The sequence below is a fragment of the Myxine glutinosa genome, chromosome 6 (genome assembly GCF_964187855.1).
Source record: "Myxine glutinosa chromosome 6, kmMyxGlut1.1, whole genome shotgun sequence".
In the NCBI taxonomy this organism is placed as follows: Eukaryota; Metazoa; Chordata; class Myxini; order Myxiniformes; family Myxinidae; genus Myxine; species Myxine glutinosa.
Window position 1 is genome coordinate 190,913,947 of NC_136266.1, and position 17,604 is coordinate 190,931,550.

At 47.1% G+C, this 17,604-nt stretch overlaps 1 protein-coding gene across 1 annotated transcript in view; it reads left to right on the plus strand.

Annotated features, from left to right (window-relative positions):
• The window catches only part of GPI (glucose-6-phosphate isomerase), a 102,792-nt gene extending 85,657 nt beyond the window's left edge, over nt 1-17,135 (plus strand). Inside the window, exons 15-18 of the mRNA XM_068119083.2 lie at nt 11,462-11,590; nt 15,610-15,685; nt 15,793-15,859; nt 16,669-17,135. Coding sequence (XP_067975184.1) covers nt 11,462-11,590; nt 15,610-15,685; nt 15,793-15,859; nt 16,669-16,792 — 396 coding nt within the window. The 3' untranslated portion in view covers nt 16,793-17,135. The remainder of the gene's footprint in view (nt 1-11,461; nt 11,591-15,609; nt 15,686-15,792; nt 15,860-16,668) is intronic.
• Nucleotides 17,136-17,604: the final 469 nt, after the last annotated feature.

The window sequence follows — 17,604 nt, forward strand, 5'->3', positions numbered from 1 at the left end:
AGGAATGGCGCGGACGAGATAGGAATGGCGCGGACGAGATAGGAATGGCGCGGACAAGATAGGAATGGCACGGACAAGATAGGAAACATGACAAGATAGGAATGGACCATGATATGATAGGAAACGTGACAAGATAGGAAACATGACAAGATAGGAATGGACCATGATATGATAGGAAACGTGACAAGATAGGAATGGACCAGGAACAAGATAGGGAACATGACAAGATAGGAATGGCACGGACGAGATGGGAATGGCACGGACGAGATGGGAATGGCACGGACGAGATGGGAATGGCACGGACGAGATGGGAATGGCACGGACGAGATGGGAATGGCACGGACGAGATGGGAATGGCACGGACGAGATGGGAATGGCACGGACGAGATGGGAATGGCACGGACGAGATGGGAATGGCACGGACGAGATGGGAATGGCACGGACGAGATGGGAATGGCGCGGACGAGATGGGAATGGCGCGGACGAGATGGGAATGGCGCGGACTAGATGGGAATGGCGCGGACGAGATGGGAATGGCGCGGACGAGATGGGAATGGCGCGGACGAGATGGGAATGGCGCGGACGAGATGGGAATGGCGCGGACGAGATGGGAATGGCGCGGACGAGATGGGAATGGCGCGGACGAGACGGGAATGGCGCGGACGAGACGGGAATGGCGCGGACGAGACGGGAATGGCGCGGACGAGACGGGAATGGCGCGGACGAGATGGGAATGGCGCGGACGAGATGGGAATGGCGCGGACGAGATGGGAATGGCGCGGACGAGATGGGAATGGTGCGGACGAGATGGGAATGGCGCGGACAAGATAGGAATGGCGCGGACAAGATAGGAATGGCGCGGACAAGATAGGAATGGCGCGGACAAGATAGGAATGGCACGGACAAGATAGGAATGGCACGGACAAGATAGGAATGGCACGGACAAGATAGGAATGGCACGGACAAGATCGGAATGGACCATGTTGTCTCCAGGTTGGCAAGCTGACCTTGTTGTGCACCTGGTATGTTGCGGATCCCTTTTTGCGGATTTTCCAGGTTGATTGAGGTGCTTGTCGAGTCATGTTGGTGCTTATTTCATCACTGGATAGAAAGGTAAAGGTTTGGGCTTCAATTAAATGAATCATCATTTCAGGTGCAGCCTATGGCTGCCAGTGTGCATCATTAGTGGGCAGTGTGGCGGTGCTGCTGATGCAGTGCCCCCAGCTGGTTATGGCAGGAATTAGTAGTTTGTTCATGGTGCCGATGAATACTCGCCTACTCTTCACGAACGACGTCACGGTACCTTTAATGTCCACAGACTCATGGCGGCAGATGAAATGTCCAGTTTTAACGTCCATCTGAGGGATTGATAAATGGCCCTGCCTGTAAATACCAGGTGACAGTTTATATGTGAGTCGGGATTCAAACCCAGGCTAGCCAGCTTAAAGCACGTGTGCAACCTGTCGGCCATCCTGCAAACCCAATTACATGAATGATATTACATGAGTTGTTTTTTTAAATCAAGGCTGATAAAGGGCCTTGTTCATAAATTGCAGGAAAAATGAAGATGTTTTGCTCGTGCATATTGCAGGATGTGTTTGTGCACCTTGGGACGGTGTGTGAGAGGTGTTAGGAGTGCTGTGCATTTAAAACCTCTGCACACGATAGTGTTTAACATTTGAAAATCACAAGTCCACGAGTACAGAAACACAACTTCAATAGTCACCGTAACCCTGAAACTGATGGACTGGTTTTTTAAATATCTTTGTGATCGGTCTCGATGGTCTCAATCTGCTCTGTGGAGCCGAGGAATGGAGGATGTGATTCTGAGCTGCCCCTGAGAGCTTGAACTCGATTGCATTTGTGCACGAAATCCCAGCAACCTGCAGTGAGGCATAATTGCAAATGTTGCATTCCCATTTCTCTATGTCCTCTTACCCTCCTCAGATCTTGATGGCTAACTTCCTGGCACAATTCCCATTTCTCTATTTCCTCTTTTCCTCCTCAGATCTTGATGGCTAACTTCCTGGCACAATTCCCATTTCTCTATGTCCTCTTACCCTCCTCAGATCTTGATGGCTAACTTCCTGGCACAATTCCCATTTCTCTATTTCCTCTTTCCCTCCTCAGATCTTGATGGCTAACTTCCTGGCACAATTCCCATTTCTCTATGTCCTCTTACCCTCCTCAGATCTTGATGGCTAACTTCCTGGCACAATTCCCATTTCTCTATTTCCTCTTTCCCTCCTCAGATCTTGATGGCTAACTTCCTGGCACAATTCCCATTTCTCTATTTCCTCTTTCCCTCCTCAGATCTTGATGGCTAACTTCCTGGCACAATTCCCATTTCTCTATGTCCTCTTACCCTCCTCAGATCTTGATGGCTAACTTCCTGGCACAATTCCCATTTCTCTATTTCCTCTTTCCCTCCTCAGATCTTGATGGCTAACTTCCTGGCACAATTCCCATTTCTCTATGTCCTCTTACCCTCCTCAGATCTTGATGGCTAACTTCCTGGCACAATTCCCATTTCTCTATTTCCTCTTTCCCTCCTCAGATCTTGATGGCTAACTTCCTGGCACAATTCCCATTTCTCTATGTCCTCTTTCCCTCCTCAGATCTTGATGGCTAACTTCCTGGCACAATTCCCATTTCTCTATGTCCTCTTACCCTCCTCAGATCTTGATGGCTAACTTCCTGGCACAATTCCCATTTCTCTATGTCCTCTTTTCCTCCTCAGATCTTGATGGCTAACTTCCTGGCACAATTCCCATTTCTCTATGTCCTCTTACCCTCCTCAGATCTTGATGGCTAACTTCCTGGCACAATTCCCATTTCTCTATTTCCTCTTTTCCTCCTCAGATCTTGATGGCTAACTTCCTGGCACAATTCCCATTTCTCTATGTCCTCTTTCCCTCCTCAGATCTTGATGGCTAACTTCCTGGCAGAATTCCCATTTCTCTATGTCCTCTTACCCTCCTCAGATCTTGATGGCTAACTTCCTGGCAGAATTCCCATTTCTCTATGTCCTCTTACCCTCCTCAGATCTTGATGGCTAACTTCCTGGCAGAATTCCCATTTCTCTATGTCCTCTTACCCTCCTCAGATCTTGATGGCTAACTTCCTGGCACAATTCCCATTTCTCTATGTCCTCTTACCCTCCTCAGATCTTGATGGCTAACTTCCTGGCACAATTCCCATTTCTCTATGTCCTCTTACCCTCCTCAGATCTTGATGGCTAACTTCCTGGCACAATTCCCATTTCTCTATGTCCTCTTTCCCTCCTCAGATCTTGATGGCTAACTTCCTGGCAGAATTCCCATTTCTCTATGTCCTCTTACCCTCCTCAGATCTTGATGGCTAACTTCCTGGCAGAATTCCCATTTCTCTATGTCCTCTTACCCTCCTCAGATCTTGATGGCTAACTTCCTGGCAGAATTCCCATTTCTCTATGTCCTCTTACCCTCCTCAGATCTTGATGGCTAACTTCCTGGCAGAATTCCCATTTCTCTATGTCCTCTTACCCTCCTCAGATCTTGATGGCTAACTTCCTGGCAGAATTCCCATTTCTCTATGTCCTCTTACCCTCCTCAGATCTTGATGGCTAACTTCCTGGCACAATTCCCATTTCTCTATGTCCTCTTACCCTCCTCAGATCTTGATGGCTAACTTCCTGGCACAATTCCCATTTCTCTATGTCCTCTTACCCTCCTCAGATCTTGATGGCTAACTTCCTGGCACAATTCCCATTTCTCTATGTCCTCTTTCCCTCCTCAGATCTTGATGGCTAACTTCCTGGCAGAATTCCCATTTCTCTATGTCCTCTTACCCTCCTCAGATCTTGATGGCTAACTTCCTGGCAGAATTCCCATTTCTCTATGTCCTCTTACCCTCCTCAGATCTTGATGGCTAACTTCCTGGCAGAATTCCCATTTCTCTATGTCCTCTTACCCTCCTCAGATCTTGATGGCTAACTTCCTGGCACAATTCCCATTTCTCTATGTCCTCTTTCCCTCCTCAGATCTTGAACGCTAACTTCCTGGCACAATTCCCATTTCTCTATGTCCTCTTACCCTCCTCAGATCTTGATGGCTAACTTCCTGGCACAATTCCCATTTCTCTATTTCCTCTTTCCCTCCTCAGATCTTGATGGCTAACTTCCTGGCACAATTCCCATTTCTCTATGTCCTCTTACCCTCCTCAGATCTTGATGGCTAACTTCCTGGCACAATTCCCATTTCTCTATTTCCTCTTTCCCTCCTCAGATCTTGATGGCTAACTTCCTGGCACAATTCCCATTTCTCTATGTCCTCTTACCCTCCTCAGATCTTGATGGCTAACTTCCTGGCACAATTCCCATTTCTCTATTTCCTCTTTCCCTCCTCAGATCTTGATGGCTAACTTCCTGGCACAATTCCCATTTCTCTATGTCCTCTTTCCCTCCTCAGATCTTGATGGCTAACTTCCTGGCACAATTCCCATTTCTCTATTTCCTCTTTCCCTCCTCAGATCTTGATGGCTAACTTCCTGGCACAATTCCCATTTCTCTATGTCCTCTTACCCTCCTCAGATCTTGATGGCTAACTTCCTGGCACAATTCCCATTTCTCTATGTCCTCTTACCCTCCTCAGATCTTGATGGCTAACTTCCTGGCACAATTCCCATTTCTCTATGTCCTCTTTCCCTCCTCAGATCTTGATGGCTAACTTCCTGGCACAATTCCCATTTCTCTATGTCCTCTTACCCTCCTCAGATCTTGATGGCTAACTTCCTGGCACAATTCCCATTTCTCTATTTCCTCTTACCCTCCTCAGATCTTGATGGCTATCTTCCTGGCACAATTCCCATTTCTCTATGTCCTCTTTCCCTCCTCAGATCTTGATGGCTAACTTCCTGGCACAATTCCCATTTCTCTATGTCCTCTTACCCTCCTCAGATCTTGATGGCTAACTTCCTGGCACAATTCCCATTTCTCTATGTCCTCTTTCCCTCCTCGGATCTTGATGGCTAACTTCCTGGCACAATTCCCATTTCTCTATTTCCTCTTTCCCTCCTCAGATCTTGATGGCTAACTTCCTGGCACAATTCCCATTTCTCTATGTCCTCTTACCCTCCTCAGATCTTGATGGCTAACTTCCTGGCACAATTCCCATTTCTCTATGTCCTCTTACCCTCCTCAGATCTTGATGGCTAACTTCCTGGCTCAATTCCCATTTCTCTATGTCCTCTTACCCTCCTCAGATCTTGATGGCTAACTTCCTGGCACAATTCCCATTTCTCTGTCCTCTTTCCCTCCTCAGATCTTGATGGCTAACTTCCTGGCACAATTCCCATTTCTCTATGTCCTCTTTCCGTCCTCAGATCTTGATGGCTAACTTCCTGGCAGAATTCCCATTTCTCTATGTCCTCTTACCCTCCTCAGATCTTGAACGCTAACTTCCTGGCACAATTCCCATTTCTCTATGTCCTCTTTTCCTCCTCAGATCTTGAACACTAACTTCCTGGCACAATTCCCATTTCTCTATTTCCTCTTTCCCTCCTCAGATCTTGATGACTAACTTCCTGGCACAATTCCCATTTCTCTATGTCCTCTTACCCTCCTCAGATCTTGAATGCTAACTTCCTGGCACAATTCCCATTTCTCTATGTCCTCTTTCCCTCCTCAGATCTTGATGGCTAACTTCCTGGCACAATTCCCATTTCTCTATGTCCTCTTACCCTCCTCAGATCTTGATGGCTAACTTCCTGGCACAATTCCCATTTCTCTATTTCCTCTTTCCCTCCTCAGATCTTGATGACTAACTTCCTGGCACAATTCCCATTTCTCTATTTCCTCTTTCCCTCCTCAGATCTTGAATGCTAACTTCCTGGCACAATTCCCATTTCTCTATGTCCTCTTTCCCTCCTCAGATCTTGATGGCTAACTTCCTGGCACAATTCCCATTTCTCTATGTCCTCTTACCCTCCTCAGATCTTGATGGCTAACTTCCTGGCACAATTCCCATTTCTCTATTTCCTCTTTCCCTCCTCAGATCTTGATGGCTAACTTCCTGGCACAATTCCCATTTCTCTATTTCCTCTTTCCCTCCTCAGATCTTGAACGCTAACTTCCTGGCACACTTCCCATTTCTCTATGTCCTCTTACCCTCCTCAGATCTTGATGGCTAACTTCCTGGCACAATTCCCATTTCTCTATGTCCTCTTTTCCTCCTCAGATCTTGAACACTAACTTCCTGGCACAATTCCCATTTCTCTATTTCCTCTTTCCCTCCTCAGATCTTGATGACTAACTTCCTGGCACAATTCCCATTTCTCTATTTCCTCTTACCCTCCTCAGATCTTGAATGCTAACTTCCTGGCACAATTCCCATTTCTCTATGTCCTCTTACCCTCCTCAGATCTTGATGGCTAACTTCCTGGCTCAATTCCCATTTCTCTATGTCCTCTTACCCTCCTCAGATCTTGATGGCTAACTTCCTGGCACAATTCCCATTTCTCTATGTCCTCTTTCCGTCCTCAGATCTTGATGGCTAACTTCCTGGCAGAATTCCCATTTCTCTATGTCCTCTTACCCTCCTCAGATCTTGATGGCTAACTTCCTGGCAGAATTCCCATTTCTCTATGTCCTCTTACCCTCCTCAGATCTTGAACGCTAACTTCCTGGCACAATTCCCATTTCTCTATTTCCTCTTTCCCTCCTCAGATCTTGATGACTAACTTCCTGGCACAATTCCCATTTCTCTATGTCCTCTTACCCTCCTCAGATCTTGATGGCTAACTTCCTGGCACAATTCCCATTTCTCTATTTCCTCTTTCCCTCCTCAGATCTTGATGACTAACTTCCTGGCACAATTCCCATTTCTCTATGTCCTCTTTCCCTCCTCAGATCTTGATGGCTAACTTCCTGGCACAATTCCCATTTCTCTATGTCCTCTTACCCTCCTCAGATCTTGATGGCTAACTTCCTGGCACAATTCCCATTTCTCTATTTCCTCTTACCCTCCTCAGATCTTGATGGCTAACTTCCTGGCACACTTCCCATTTCTCTATTTCCTCTTACCCTCCTCAGATCTTGATGGCTAACTTCCTGGCAGAATTCCCATTTCTCTATTTCCTCTTACCCTCCTCAGATCTTGATGGCTAACTTCCTGGCACACTTCCCATTTCTCTATGTCCTCTTACCCTCCTCAGATCTTGATGGCTAACTTCCTGGCACAATTCCCATTTCTCTATTTCCTCTTACCCTCCTCAGATCTTGATGACTAACTTCCTGGCACACTTCCCATTTCTCTATGTCCTCTTACCCTCCTCAGATCTTGATGGCTAACTTCCTGGCACACTTCCCATTTCTCTATGTCCTCTTACCCTCCTCAGATCTTGATGGCTAACTTCCTGGCACAATTCCCATTTTTCTATGTCCTCTTACCCTCCTCAGATCTTGATGGCTAACTTCCTGGCACAATTCCCATTTCTCTATGTCCTCTTTCCCTCCTCAGATCTTGATGGCTAACTTCCTGGCACAATTCCCATTTCTCTATGTCCTCTTTCCCTCCTCAGATCTTGATGGCTAACTTCCTGGCACAATTCCCATTTCTCTATGTCCTCTTTCCCTCCTCAGATCTTGATGGCTAACTTCCTGGCACAATTCCCATTTCTCTATGTCCTCTTACCCTCCTCAGATCTTGATGGCTAACTTCCTGGCACAATTCCCATTTCTCTATGTCCTCTTACCCTCCTCAGATCTTGATGACTAACTTCCTGGCACACTTCCCATTTCTCTATGTCCTCTTACCCTCCTCAGATCTTGATGGCTAACTTCCTGGCACAATTCCCATTTCTCTATGTCCTCTTACCCTCCTCAGATCTTGATGGCTAACTTCCTGGCACAATTCCCATTTCTCTATGTCCTCTTTCCCTCCTCAGATCTTGATGGCTAACTTCCTGGCACAATTCCCATTTCTCTATGTCCTCTTTCCCTCCTCAGATCTTGATGGCTAACTTCCTGGCACAATTCCCATTTCTCTATGTCCTCTTTCCCTCCTCAGATCTTGATGGCTAACTTCCTGGCACAATTCCCATTTCTCTATTTCCTCTTTCCCTCCTCAGATCTTGAACGCTAACTTCCTGGCACAATTCCCATTTCTCTATGTCCTCTTTCCCTCCTCAGATCTTGATGGCTAACTTCCTGGCACAATTCCCATTTCTCTATGTCCTCTTACCCTCCTCAGATCTTGATGACTAACTTCCTGGCACACTTCCCATTTCTCTATGTCCTCTTACCCTCCTCAGATCTTGATGGCTAACTTCCTGGCACAATTCCCATTTCTCTATGTCCTCTTACCCTCCTCAGATCTTGATGGCTAACTTCCTGGCACAATTCCCATTTCTCTATGTCCTCTTTCCCTCCTCAGATCTAGATGGCTAACTTCCTGGCACAATTCCCATTTCTCTATTTCCTCTTTCTCTCCTCAGATCTTGATGGCTAACTTCCTGGCACAATTCCCATTTCTATATTTCCTCTTTCCCTCCTCAGATCTTGAACGCTAACTTCCTGGCACACTTCACATTTCTCTATGTCCTCTTTCCCTCCTCAGATCTTGATGGCTAACTTCCTGGCACAATTCCCATTTCTCTATTTCCTCTTTCTCTCCTCAGATCTTGATGGCTAACTTCCTGGCACAATTCCCATTTCTCTATTTCCTCTTTCTCTCCTCAGATCTTGATGGCTAACTTCCTGGCACAATTCCCATTTCTCTATTTCCTCTTTCTCTCCTCAGATCTTGATGGCTAACTTCCTGGCACAATTCCCATTTCTCTATTTCCTCTTTCCCTCCTCAGATCTTGATGGCTAACTTCCTGGCACAATTCCCATTTCTCTATGTCCTCTTACCCTCCTCAGATCTTGATGGCTAACTTCCTGGCACACTTCACATTTCTCTATGTCCTCTTTCCCTCCTCAGATCTTGATGGCTAACTTCCTGGCACAATTCCCATTTCTCTATTTCCTCTTTCTCTCCTCAGATCTTGATGGCTAACTTCCTGGCACAATTCCCATTTCTCTATTTCCTCTTACCCTCCTCAGATCTTGATGGCTAACTTCCTGGCACAATTCCCATTTCTCTATTTCCTATTTCCCTCCTCAGATCTTGATGGCTAACTTCCTGGCACAATTCCCATTTCTCTATTTCCTCTTTCTCTCCTCAGATCTTGATGGCTAACTTCCTGGCACAATTCCCATTTCTCTATTTCCTCTTTCCCTCCTCAGATCTTGATGGCTAACTTCCTGGCACAATTCCCATTTCTCTATGTCCTCTTACCCTCCTCAGATCTTGATGGCTAACTTCCTGGCACACTTCACATTTCTCTATGTCCTCTTTCCCTCCTCAGATCTTGATGGCTAACTTCCTGGCACAATTCCCATTTCTCTATTTCCTCTTTCTCTCCTCAGATCTTGATGGCTAACTTCCTGGCACAATTCCCATTTCTCTATTTCCTCTTACCCTCCTCAGATCTTGATGGCTAACTTCCTGGCACACTTCACATTTCTCTATGTCCTCTTTCCCTCCTCAGATCTTGATGGCTAACTTCCTGGCACAATTCCCATTTCTCTATTTCCTCTTTCTCTCCTCAGATCTTGATGGCTAACTTCCTGGCACAATTCCCATTTCTCTATTTCCTCTTTCCCTCCTCAGATCTTGATGGCTAACTTCCTGGCACAATTCCCATTTCTATATTTCCTCTTTCCCTCCTCAGATCTTGAACGCTAACTTCCTGGCACAATTCCCATTTCTCTATGTCCTCTTACCCTCCTCAGATCTTGATGGCTAACTTCCTGGCACACTTCACATTTCTCGATGTCCTCTTACCCTCCTCAGATCTTGATGGCTAACTTCGTGGCACAATTCCCATTTCTCTATTTCCTCTTTCCCTCCTCAGATCTTGATGGCTAACTTCCTGGCACAATTCCCATTTCTCTATGTCCTCTTACCCTCCTCAGATCTTGATGGCTAACTTCCTGGCACAATTCCCATTTCTCTATTTCCTCTTTCCCTCCTCAGATCTTGATGGCTAACTTCCTGGCACAATTCCCATTTCTCTATGTCCTCTTACCCTCCTCAGATCTTGATGGCTAACTTCCTGGCACAATTCCCATTTCTCTATTTCCTCTTACCCTCCTCAGATCTTGATGGCTAACTTCCTGGCACAATTCCCATTTCTCTATTTCCTCTTTCCCTCCTCAGATCTTGATGGCTAACTTCCTGGCACACTTCCCATTTCTCTATTTCCTCTTTCCCTCCTCAGATCTTGATGGCTAACTTCCTGGCACAATTCCCATTTCTCGATGTCCTCTTACCCTCCTCAGATCTTGATGGCTAACTTCCTGGCACACTTCACATTTCTCGATGTCCTCTTACCCTCCTCAGATCTTGATGGCTAACTTCCTGGCACAATTCCCATTTCTCTATGTCCTCTTTCCCTCCTCAGATCTTGATGGCTAACTTCCTGGCACAATTCCCATTTCTCTATGTCCTCTTACCCTCCTCAGATCTTGAACGCTAACTTCCTGGCACAATTCCCATTTCTCTATGTCCTCTTACCCTCCTCAGATCTTGAACGCTAACTTCCTGGCACAATTCCCATTTCTCTATGTCCTCTTACCCTCCTCAGATCTTGAACGCTAACTTCCTGGCACAATTCCCATTTCTCTATGTCCTCTTACCCTCCTCAGATCTTGAACGCTAACTTCCTGGCACAATTCCCATTTCTCTATTTCCTCTTTCCCTCCTCAGATCTTGATGGCTAACTTCCTGGCACAATTCCCATTTCTCTATGTCCTCTTACCCTCCTCAGATCTTGAACGCTAACTTCCTGGCACAATTCCCATTTCTCTATGTCCTCTTACCCTCCTCAGATCTTGAACGCTAACTTCCTGGCACAATTCCCATTTCTCTATGTCCTCTTTCCCTCCTCAGATCTTGAACGCTAACTTCCTGGCACAATTCCCATTTCTCTATGTCCTCTTTCCCTCCTCAGATCTTGAACGCTAACTTCCTGGCACAATTCCCATTTCTCTATTTCCTCTTTCCCTCCTCAGATCTTGAACGCTAACTTCCTGGCACAATTCCCATTTCTCTATGTCCTCTTTCCCTCCTCAGATCTTGAACGCTAACTTCCTGGCACAATTCCCATTTCTCTATGTCCTCTTTCCCTCCTCAGATCTTGAACGCTAACTTCCTGGCACAATTCCCATTTCTCTATGTCCTCTTTCCCTCCTCAGATCTTGATGGCTAACTTCCTGGCACAATTCCCATTTCTCTATGTCCTCTTTCCCTCCTCAGATCTTGAACGCTAACTTCCTGGCACAATTCCCATTTCTCTATGTCCTCTTTCCCTCCTCAGATCTTGAACGCTAACTTCCTGGCACAATTCCCATTTCTCTATGTCCTCTTACCCTCCTCAGATCTTGATGGCTAACTTCCTGGCACAGACGGAAGCTCTTATGAAGGGTAAGACCGAAGCCGAGGCTCGGAAGGAACTCCAGGCTGCAGGCAAAACTGGTGATGGCCTGGAAAAGCTACTTCCCCATAAGGTGACCATCTTCTTCCTCCATCATTTAATATATATATTCACACACACACACACACACACACACACACACACACACACACACACACACACACACACACACACACATACACACACACGTATACGTGAACACGGATATCAAGGTGTATGGAAGATCAGAACAAGGGTTAATGAATGAACAGACTAAATGGGGCAAAGGGAAAATGTTTGTGCAACAAAGACCAAACACACCAGCACAGAAAGAAAAAGGTCAAGTATCAGCTGCAGACTGAACCACTGGCACATCATACTAAAATACAGTCGGATCTCAACATTCGTGGTGCCACCATTTGGGCACCCCGCATATTCGGGTTCATAGCGTGTAACCTGCCTCGGCATCCGCGCTTCACGTATTTGCGATTTAAAAAATATCTAAATCTATATATAATGGAGCAAGTATATGTATGGTATGTATGTATTTCCGCTCTTCACCCATTGGTTGGACAGCTGACCTGACTCCACCCACAAATGTAACCTGAAATACATAACCGAAAGTACCCAGAGGACCCAAAAATCCCCCCCCCCCCCACCCTCAACACCCAGGTGATCTACAAGACACGAAGACCCAAAAGACTCTGAGGACCCTAAATAACCCATGGATCCTAAAGACCCTGAGGACCCAGAGGAACTAAAAGACCCCAAAGACTGAAAAGACTCCAAAGACCCAATGGACCCCAAAGACCCCCAAAAAACCCCAAAGACTCTGAAGACCCTAAAATACAAAGACCCAATGGACCCCAAAGACCCAAAATACCCCAAAGACTTAAAAGACCCAATGGACCCCAAAGACCCTTAAAGTCCCTTCGAGAACCAAAAGACCCTGAAGACCCAAATACTCCAAAGACCCTTGAAAACCCCAAATACCCTGAAGACTCAAGAGAACCAAAAGACCCTTAAGACCCAGAGGACTCAAAAGACCCTGATGACCCTAAATATGCCAAAGATCCTTTAAGATCCAAAATACCAAAAAGACCCTGAAGACCCAAAAGGTCAAAAAGATCCAAAGACCCAATGGACCCCAAAGACCCAAAAGACCATCAAGACCCAAAATACTGAAAAGACCCCAAAAAAACCCTTCAAGGGGAACCTGAACGCAATTTATTTGTCTGGAAAACCATTGGCAATCATTAATCACGGTCTAATTTGTTGTTTTTTGGGGGTTTTTTGCCAATCACAAAGTGCCGAAAAAACCCAGGACTGTCGATTTTCAAGATTGCCAGTGACGTCACATTGTGAACTCACCGTGATCTTGCCGTTTGGGGTCGTGGGTATTGTTAGGTAGGGTGATGGTTGATGGGGGTATGTGAGGGGTGGTGGAGTGGGGTGAGGGGTGTGGGGCAGTCATGGGTATTGTCGACGGTACATGGAGAAACGGTGCAATGCGAGCTCGGATTCCGATACCGATTGGGGATGATGAAGGGGGAGTGGCGTGTGGGGTTGTCGTGGGGTATTGTTAGCTCAGGTGACGGTTGATAGGGGATGGTGGAGGCGGGGTGGGAGGGGTTTGGGGTCATGGGTATTGTTAGCTAGGGTGACTGTTTACGGTGCGGGGGGGGGGGGGGGTTGTGAGGGTGGGCAATGCGCTGTTTCTATGTGCTGCACAGCTGTATCGCTGGGCGTCGAGGGCGCCCCGGCATTGCCGCATTGGAGGATGTTATTTAGTTATTTGGCATGGGGGGGGGGGGTTGTGAGGGTGGGCAATGCGCTGTTTCTATGTGCTGCACGGTTGTATCGCTGGGTGTCGAGGGCGCCCCGGCATTGCCGCATTGGAGGATGTTATTTATTTATTTGGCATGGGGGGGGGGGGTTGTGAGGGTGGGCAATGCGCTGTTTCTATGTGCTGCACGGTTGTATCGCTGGGTGTCGAGGGCGCCCCGGCATTGCCGCATTGGAGGATGTTATTTATTTATTTGGCATGGGGGGGGGGGGGGTTGTGAGGGTGGGCAATGCGCCGTTTCTATGTGCTGCACGGCTGTATCGCCGGGCGTCGAGGGCGCCCCGGCAATGCCGCATTGGAGGATGTTATTTCTTTATTTGGCATGGGGGGGGGGGCGGGTTGTGAGGGTGGGCAATGCGCCGTTTCTATGTGCTGCACGGCTGTATCGCCGGGCGTCGAGGGCGCCCCGGCAATGCCGCATTGGAGGATGTTATTTCTTTATTTGGCATGGGGGGGGGGGGTTGTGAGGGTGGGCAATGCGCTGTTTCTATGTGCTGCACGGCTGTATCGCCGGGCGTCGAGGGCGCCCCGGCAATGCCGCATTGGAGGATGTTATTTCTTTATTTGGCATGGGGGGGGGGGCGGGTTGTGAGGGTGGGCAATGCGCCGTTTCTATGTGCTGCACGGCTGTATCGTCGAGGGCGCCCCGGCAATGCCGCATTGGAGGATGTTATTTATTTATTTGGCATGGGGGGGGGGGGGTTCCGTTGAATGAATCTGTATTAGTTTTATTTTTTTTATTTTTTGGGGAATCTATATGCCGTTGACACTATTTTCAACATTTTTTGAATGGGACCATCTCTGCTCTGGTGGTCAATCTAGTCTTCAGATGGTCCATGACTCTAGCTCCCCTGCCGGCCATCCCCTACTGTTCATGTATTGAATATACATTACAGGACTAAATGGCCTCCTCCTCCATACTCCATCATTCGTTTTTTAGGTACCTCTTGTCGAGCTTTGCGTTTGAGACAGGTGGCACCTCCACAGCCTCTTAGCTTGGTGCAGCAGGCTCACCTGCTGTCCCTTGAGACTGTGTTTGTGAGATTGTCTTTCTTCTCACAAGACGAGGTGCAACCTTCATTGTTTACAGTGAGCATTCCGCCTGCGTGGTGCTGCCGCACAGACTGAGTACAAGGGGTCTGTGTCCCATAATTCGTTTTATTTTCCTTTATTTCCACCACACATTTCGTTTGTCGATCGCTTCTCAAAATAACGTTCGTCTGAGGCTGCAAACAGCATGTCCAAGACGCAATCAACCGTTCGGCCTCATTTGAGGTCGCAGGCCTCCAAGCCCATTGCATCCATCAGCCAAGCATTTTCTGTGCCCTTCCGATCATTTCCTTCCCAGCCAAGTCGTCCTCATATCCTCCGAAGACATGAACAGCCTCAGAGCATTGATTCTGCGATACGTGGGCCTACAATCCACTCGTACCTCGTATCGGCTTTCGCCTCCGCTCCTTGATTAGCCTCTCCCACTCAAATTACCAGCCACGTCGTCCTGGAATCTCCCATCGATGCCCACGGCTCCACAGGTCTTTCGGAGACACGAACAGCCTCGGAATATCGACCCCCCCCCCCCCACCCCACCTCACCTCCTCCCTCCCCCTACCCCCCTACCCCCCCCCCACCAGCTCCCCCACTACCTCACCCCCCACCTCCAACCCCCCCACCTCCTCCCCCCACCCCACCTACTCCCCCCACCTCCACCCCCATCCCCCCCCCCCCCCCATACATGCTCTCGAGAGATGGCATGTCCATGTGTGCTATTTCAGCGCTCGTGGGCCAGGAGGAGAGAGTGCCCTGCAGCAGATTGGAGAGCTGGCACACCAGACCAGACCAGACTAGACTTGCCGAACTGGTGGATAAGGGTCTGTAAGGCTAAAAGGGGTCTGAAGGGCGAGCCTGCTGCAATGCTCAATTGTTGTCTGTCCAGCATGAGACCAGCCTCCCGATACTCAGCACAGGGAAGACCGCACACACCTACATCACACAGTTCTGTCCGACTCTTGTGTTCTTCCTGTCTCCCCGTCCCTGCTGTCCCTAATTCCAGAGTCTGCACAATAAGAATAAACCAAGGATACCCTTGGATCCATTACCATCTAGGTTGTGTGCCGATTGTGTATCAAGGAGACTTGTATCTATAGGTGTACACACACACTAGTGGAATTTATCTGCACACGTGAACCTATTTTTAAATCAGATTTGATGCTGTTTTACCCATTAAAGTTTACAGGTTTTCATTGATATTGGATATTTTGTGGCTTTAGGTGTTTGAAGGAAACCGTCCAACAAATTCTCTCATTTTCAAGAAACTCACACCGTACACCCTTGGGATCCTGATTGGTGAGATATTTGTAAATGATTTATATTCATCTTTGTTCGTGAAAACCTTGGATTGAGGAGCGATTTTGATTGTCTTGCTCTTGTTTCTGTGATTTGTCCGCCATCAGCCCTTTACGAGCACAAGATATTCGTGCAGGGAGTTATATGGGACATCAATAGCTATGACCAGTGGGGGTGAGTACATGACATTGTTTCTCTATTAATGGTGATCTTTAACCTTTCTGGTTATTGAACTGTTAATGAAGACAAAAAAGAGTAGCGACGGTCGATAACGCTTTTTTTTACTGACGCCACCATAGGTGGACGAAGGTTATGGTGTCACCCCTGTTTGTCTGTGAGCAGGACATTTCAACAGGTTATGGACTGATTTGGACGACACTTGGTGGACAGGTTGGGTGTGTGACGAGGATGAAGTGATTTGATTTTGGTGGAGATCCAGATCTAGATACGAGAATTATTTAATTTTAAAGTGATTCTTCGCCATTGAGAGAGATGGGTCCACAAATGATTTGCAGCACGATATTTCAAAAAGTTATGGACAAAACTTGATGGATGAGTTGGATAGATGACAAGAACAAGCCAATTCAATTTCGGTTGAGGTCCGGATTCGGATCCGGCCACAAAACCTACAAACCGTTCGGCTTGGTGAAGGTATGCGCTCTACCGAGTGTCGATCTACTCTGACCTGTTTTGACTTGGGCTCCAATTTGAATATCGACTCTTGTGGATGAAAAATAAAAATAACCTTTTCAACACTCGTGATATAAAACATTTGGCAACTTTTGACTGAAGCTATAGTTGTCGGCATACATTTGTCGGACCAGGGCACAGCATTTTGTATTCCACTGCGTTGTCCTTCAGGAAGCCTTATCTTGTTGAAAAGTCCCGATACCCGTTCCAATGTACTTTACCCGTTATTTTTCAACTTGCATTGGACCCATGAGATGTTGTATTGTTTGTAACGATGATTGTGACGTCGGCAGGGTTGAACTGGGAAAGCAGCTGGCGAAGGCCATCGAGCCGGAGCTTGATACATCTGCGCCTGTCACTTCCCACGATTCCTCTACCAATGGTCTGATCAACTTCATAAAGAAACACCGTGCTTGAACAGGTGTACCTGCACGCGGCGTAACGTCACTGAAATCATGCAATTTCTAGCTTCGTCACCTGAGTAATATCCGTTTCACTTAAGCCAATCAGAACACGCTCTCGACCTCACTTGCTCACCTTCAGCTCCCCATTTGTTGTTTGTGCCTCTGTGAACCAAAGTTTAAATCGTTGTTGCTCCTAAGTGTGGTGGGGCCCTACATGGAGACGTCGGAGAATCTTCCTTGCTACCTTTTTATTTTGAAGTATCTCATACCTCGAGCATGTTGACTCTACTTTGTTAATAAGTGTGTGAACATTGTCTGTGTGTGCTGCTGCAGCAAAATAATAAATATTAAAAGAAGTTTTGTTTTTCTTTCACATTCTTTGGTCATTGCGTTGAATCTCTCGTGTTCGCGCAGCTTTGCTGCTTTGGCATGAAAAGGAGAAATCTAAGGTCCAATTTTAATTCCTGCCGCAGTCGCCAGAAGCATCGTTTTTGGGTTGTTCCTCTGGCTGTCCGTCGCTCCGGCTGTTCGAGGTTTTCGTTACCGCGATAACTCAAGAACGGTTGAACGGATCCAAGTCAAACTTTGTCCTAGTATAGATAATGATGTAAAGATGAATTGATTAGATTGTGGGGTCAAGGGGCCAAAGGCCTCGTTAGGTAAAAATTCTGTTACCCAGCTAACTTGTGAACCAGTGATGGGATTTTGACCAAACTTGGTACAAGTACATATTATGATGCAAAGACAAACTTATTAGATTTCGGCATCAAAGGTCATATGGGGTAAAAATGTGATAACTTGAGAACAGCTGAAAGGATTTAAATC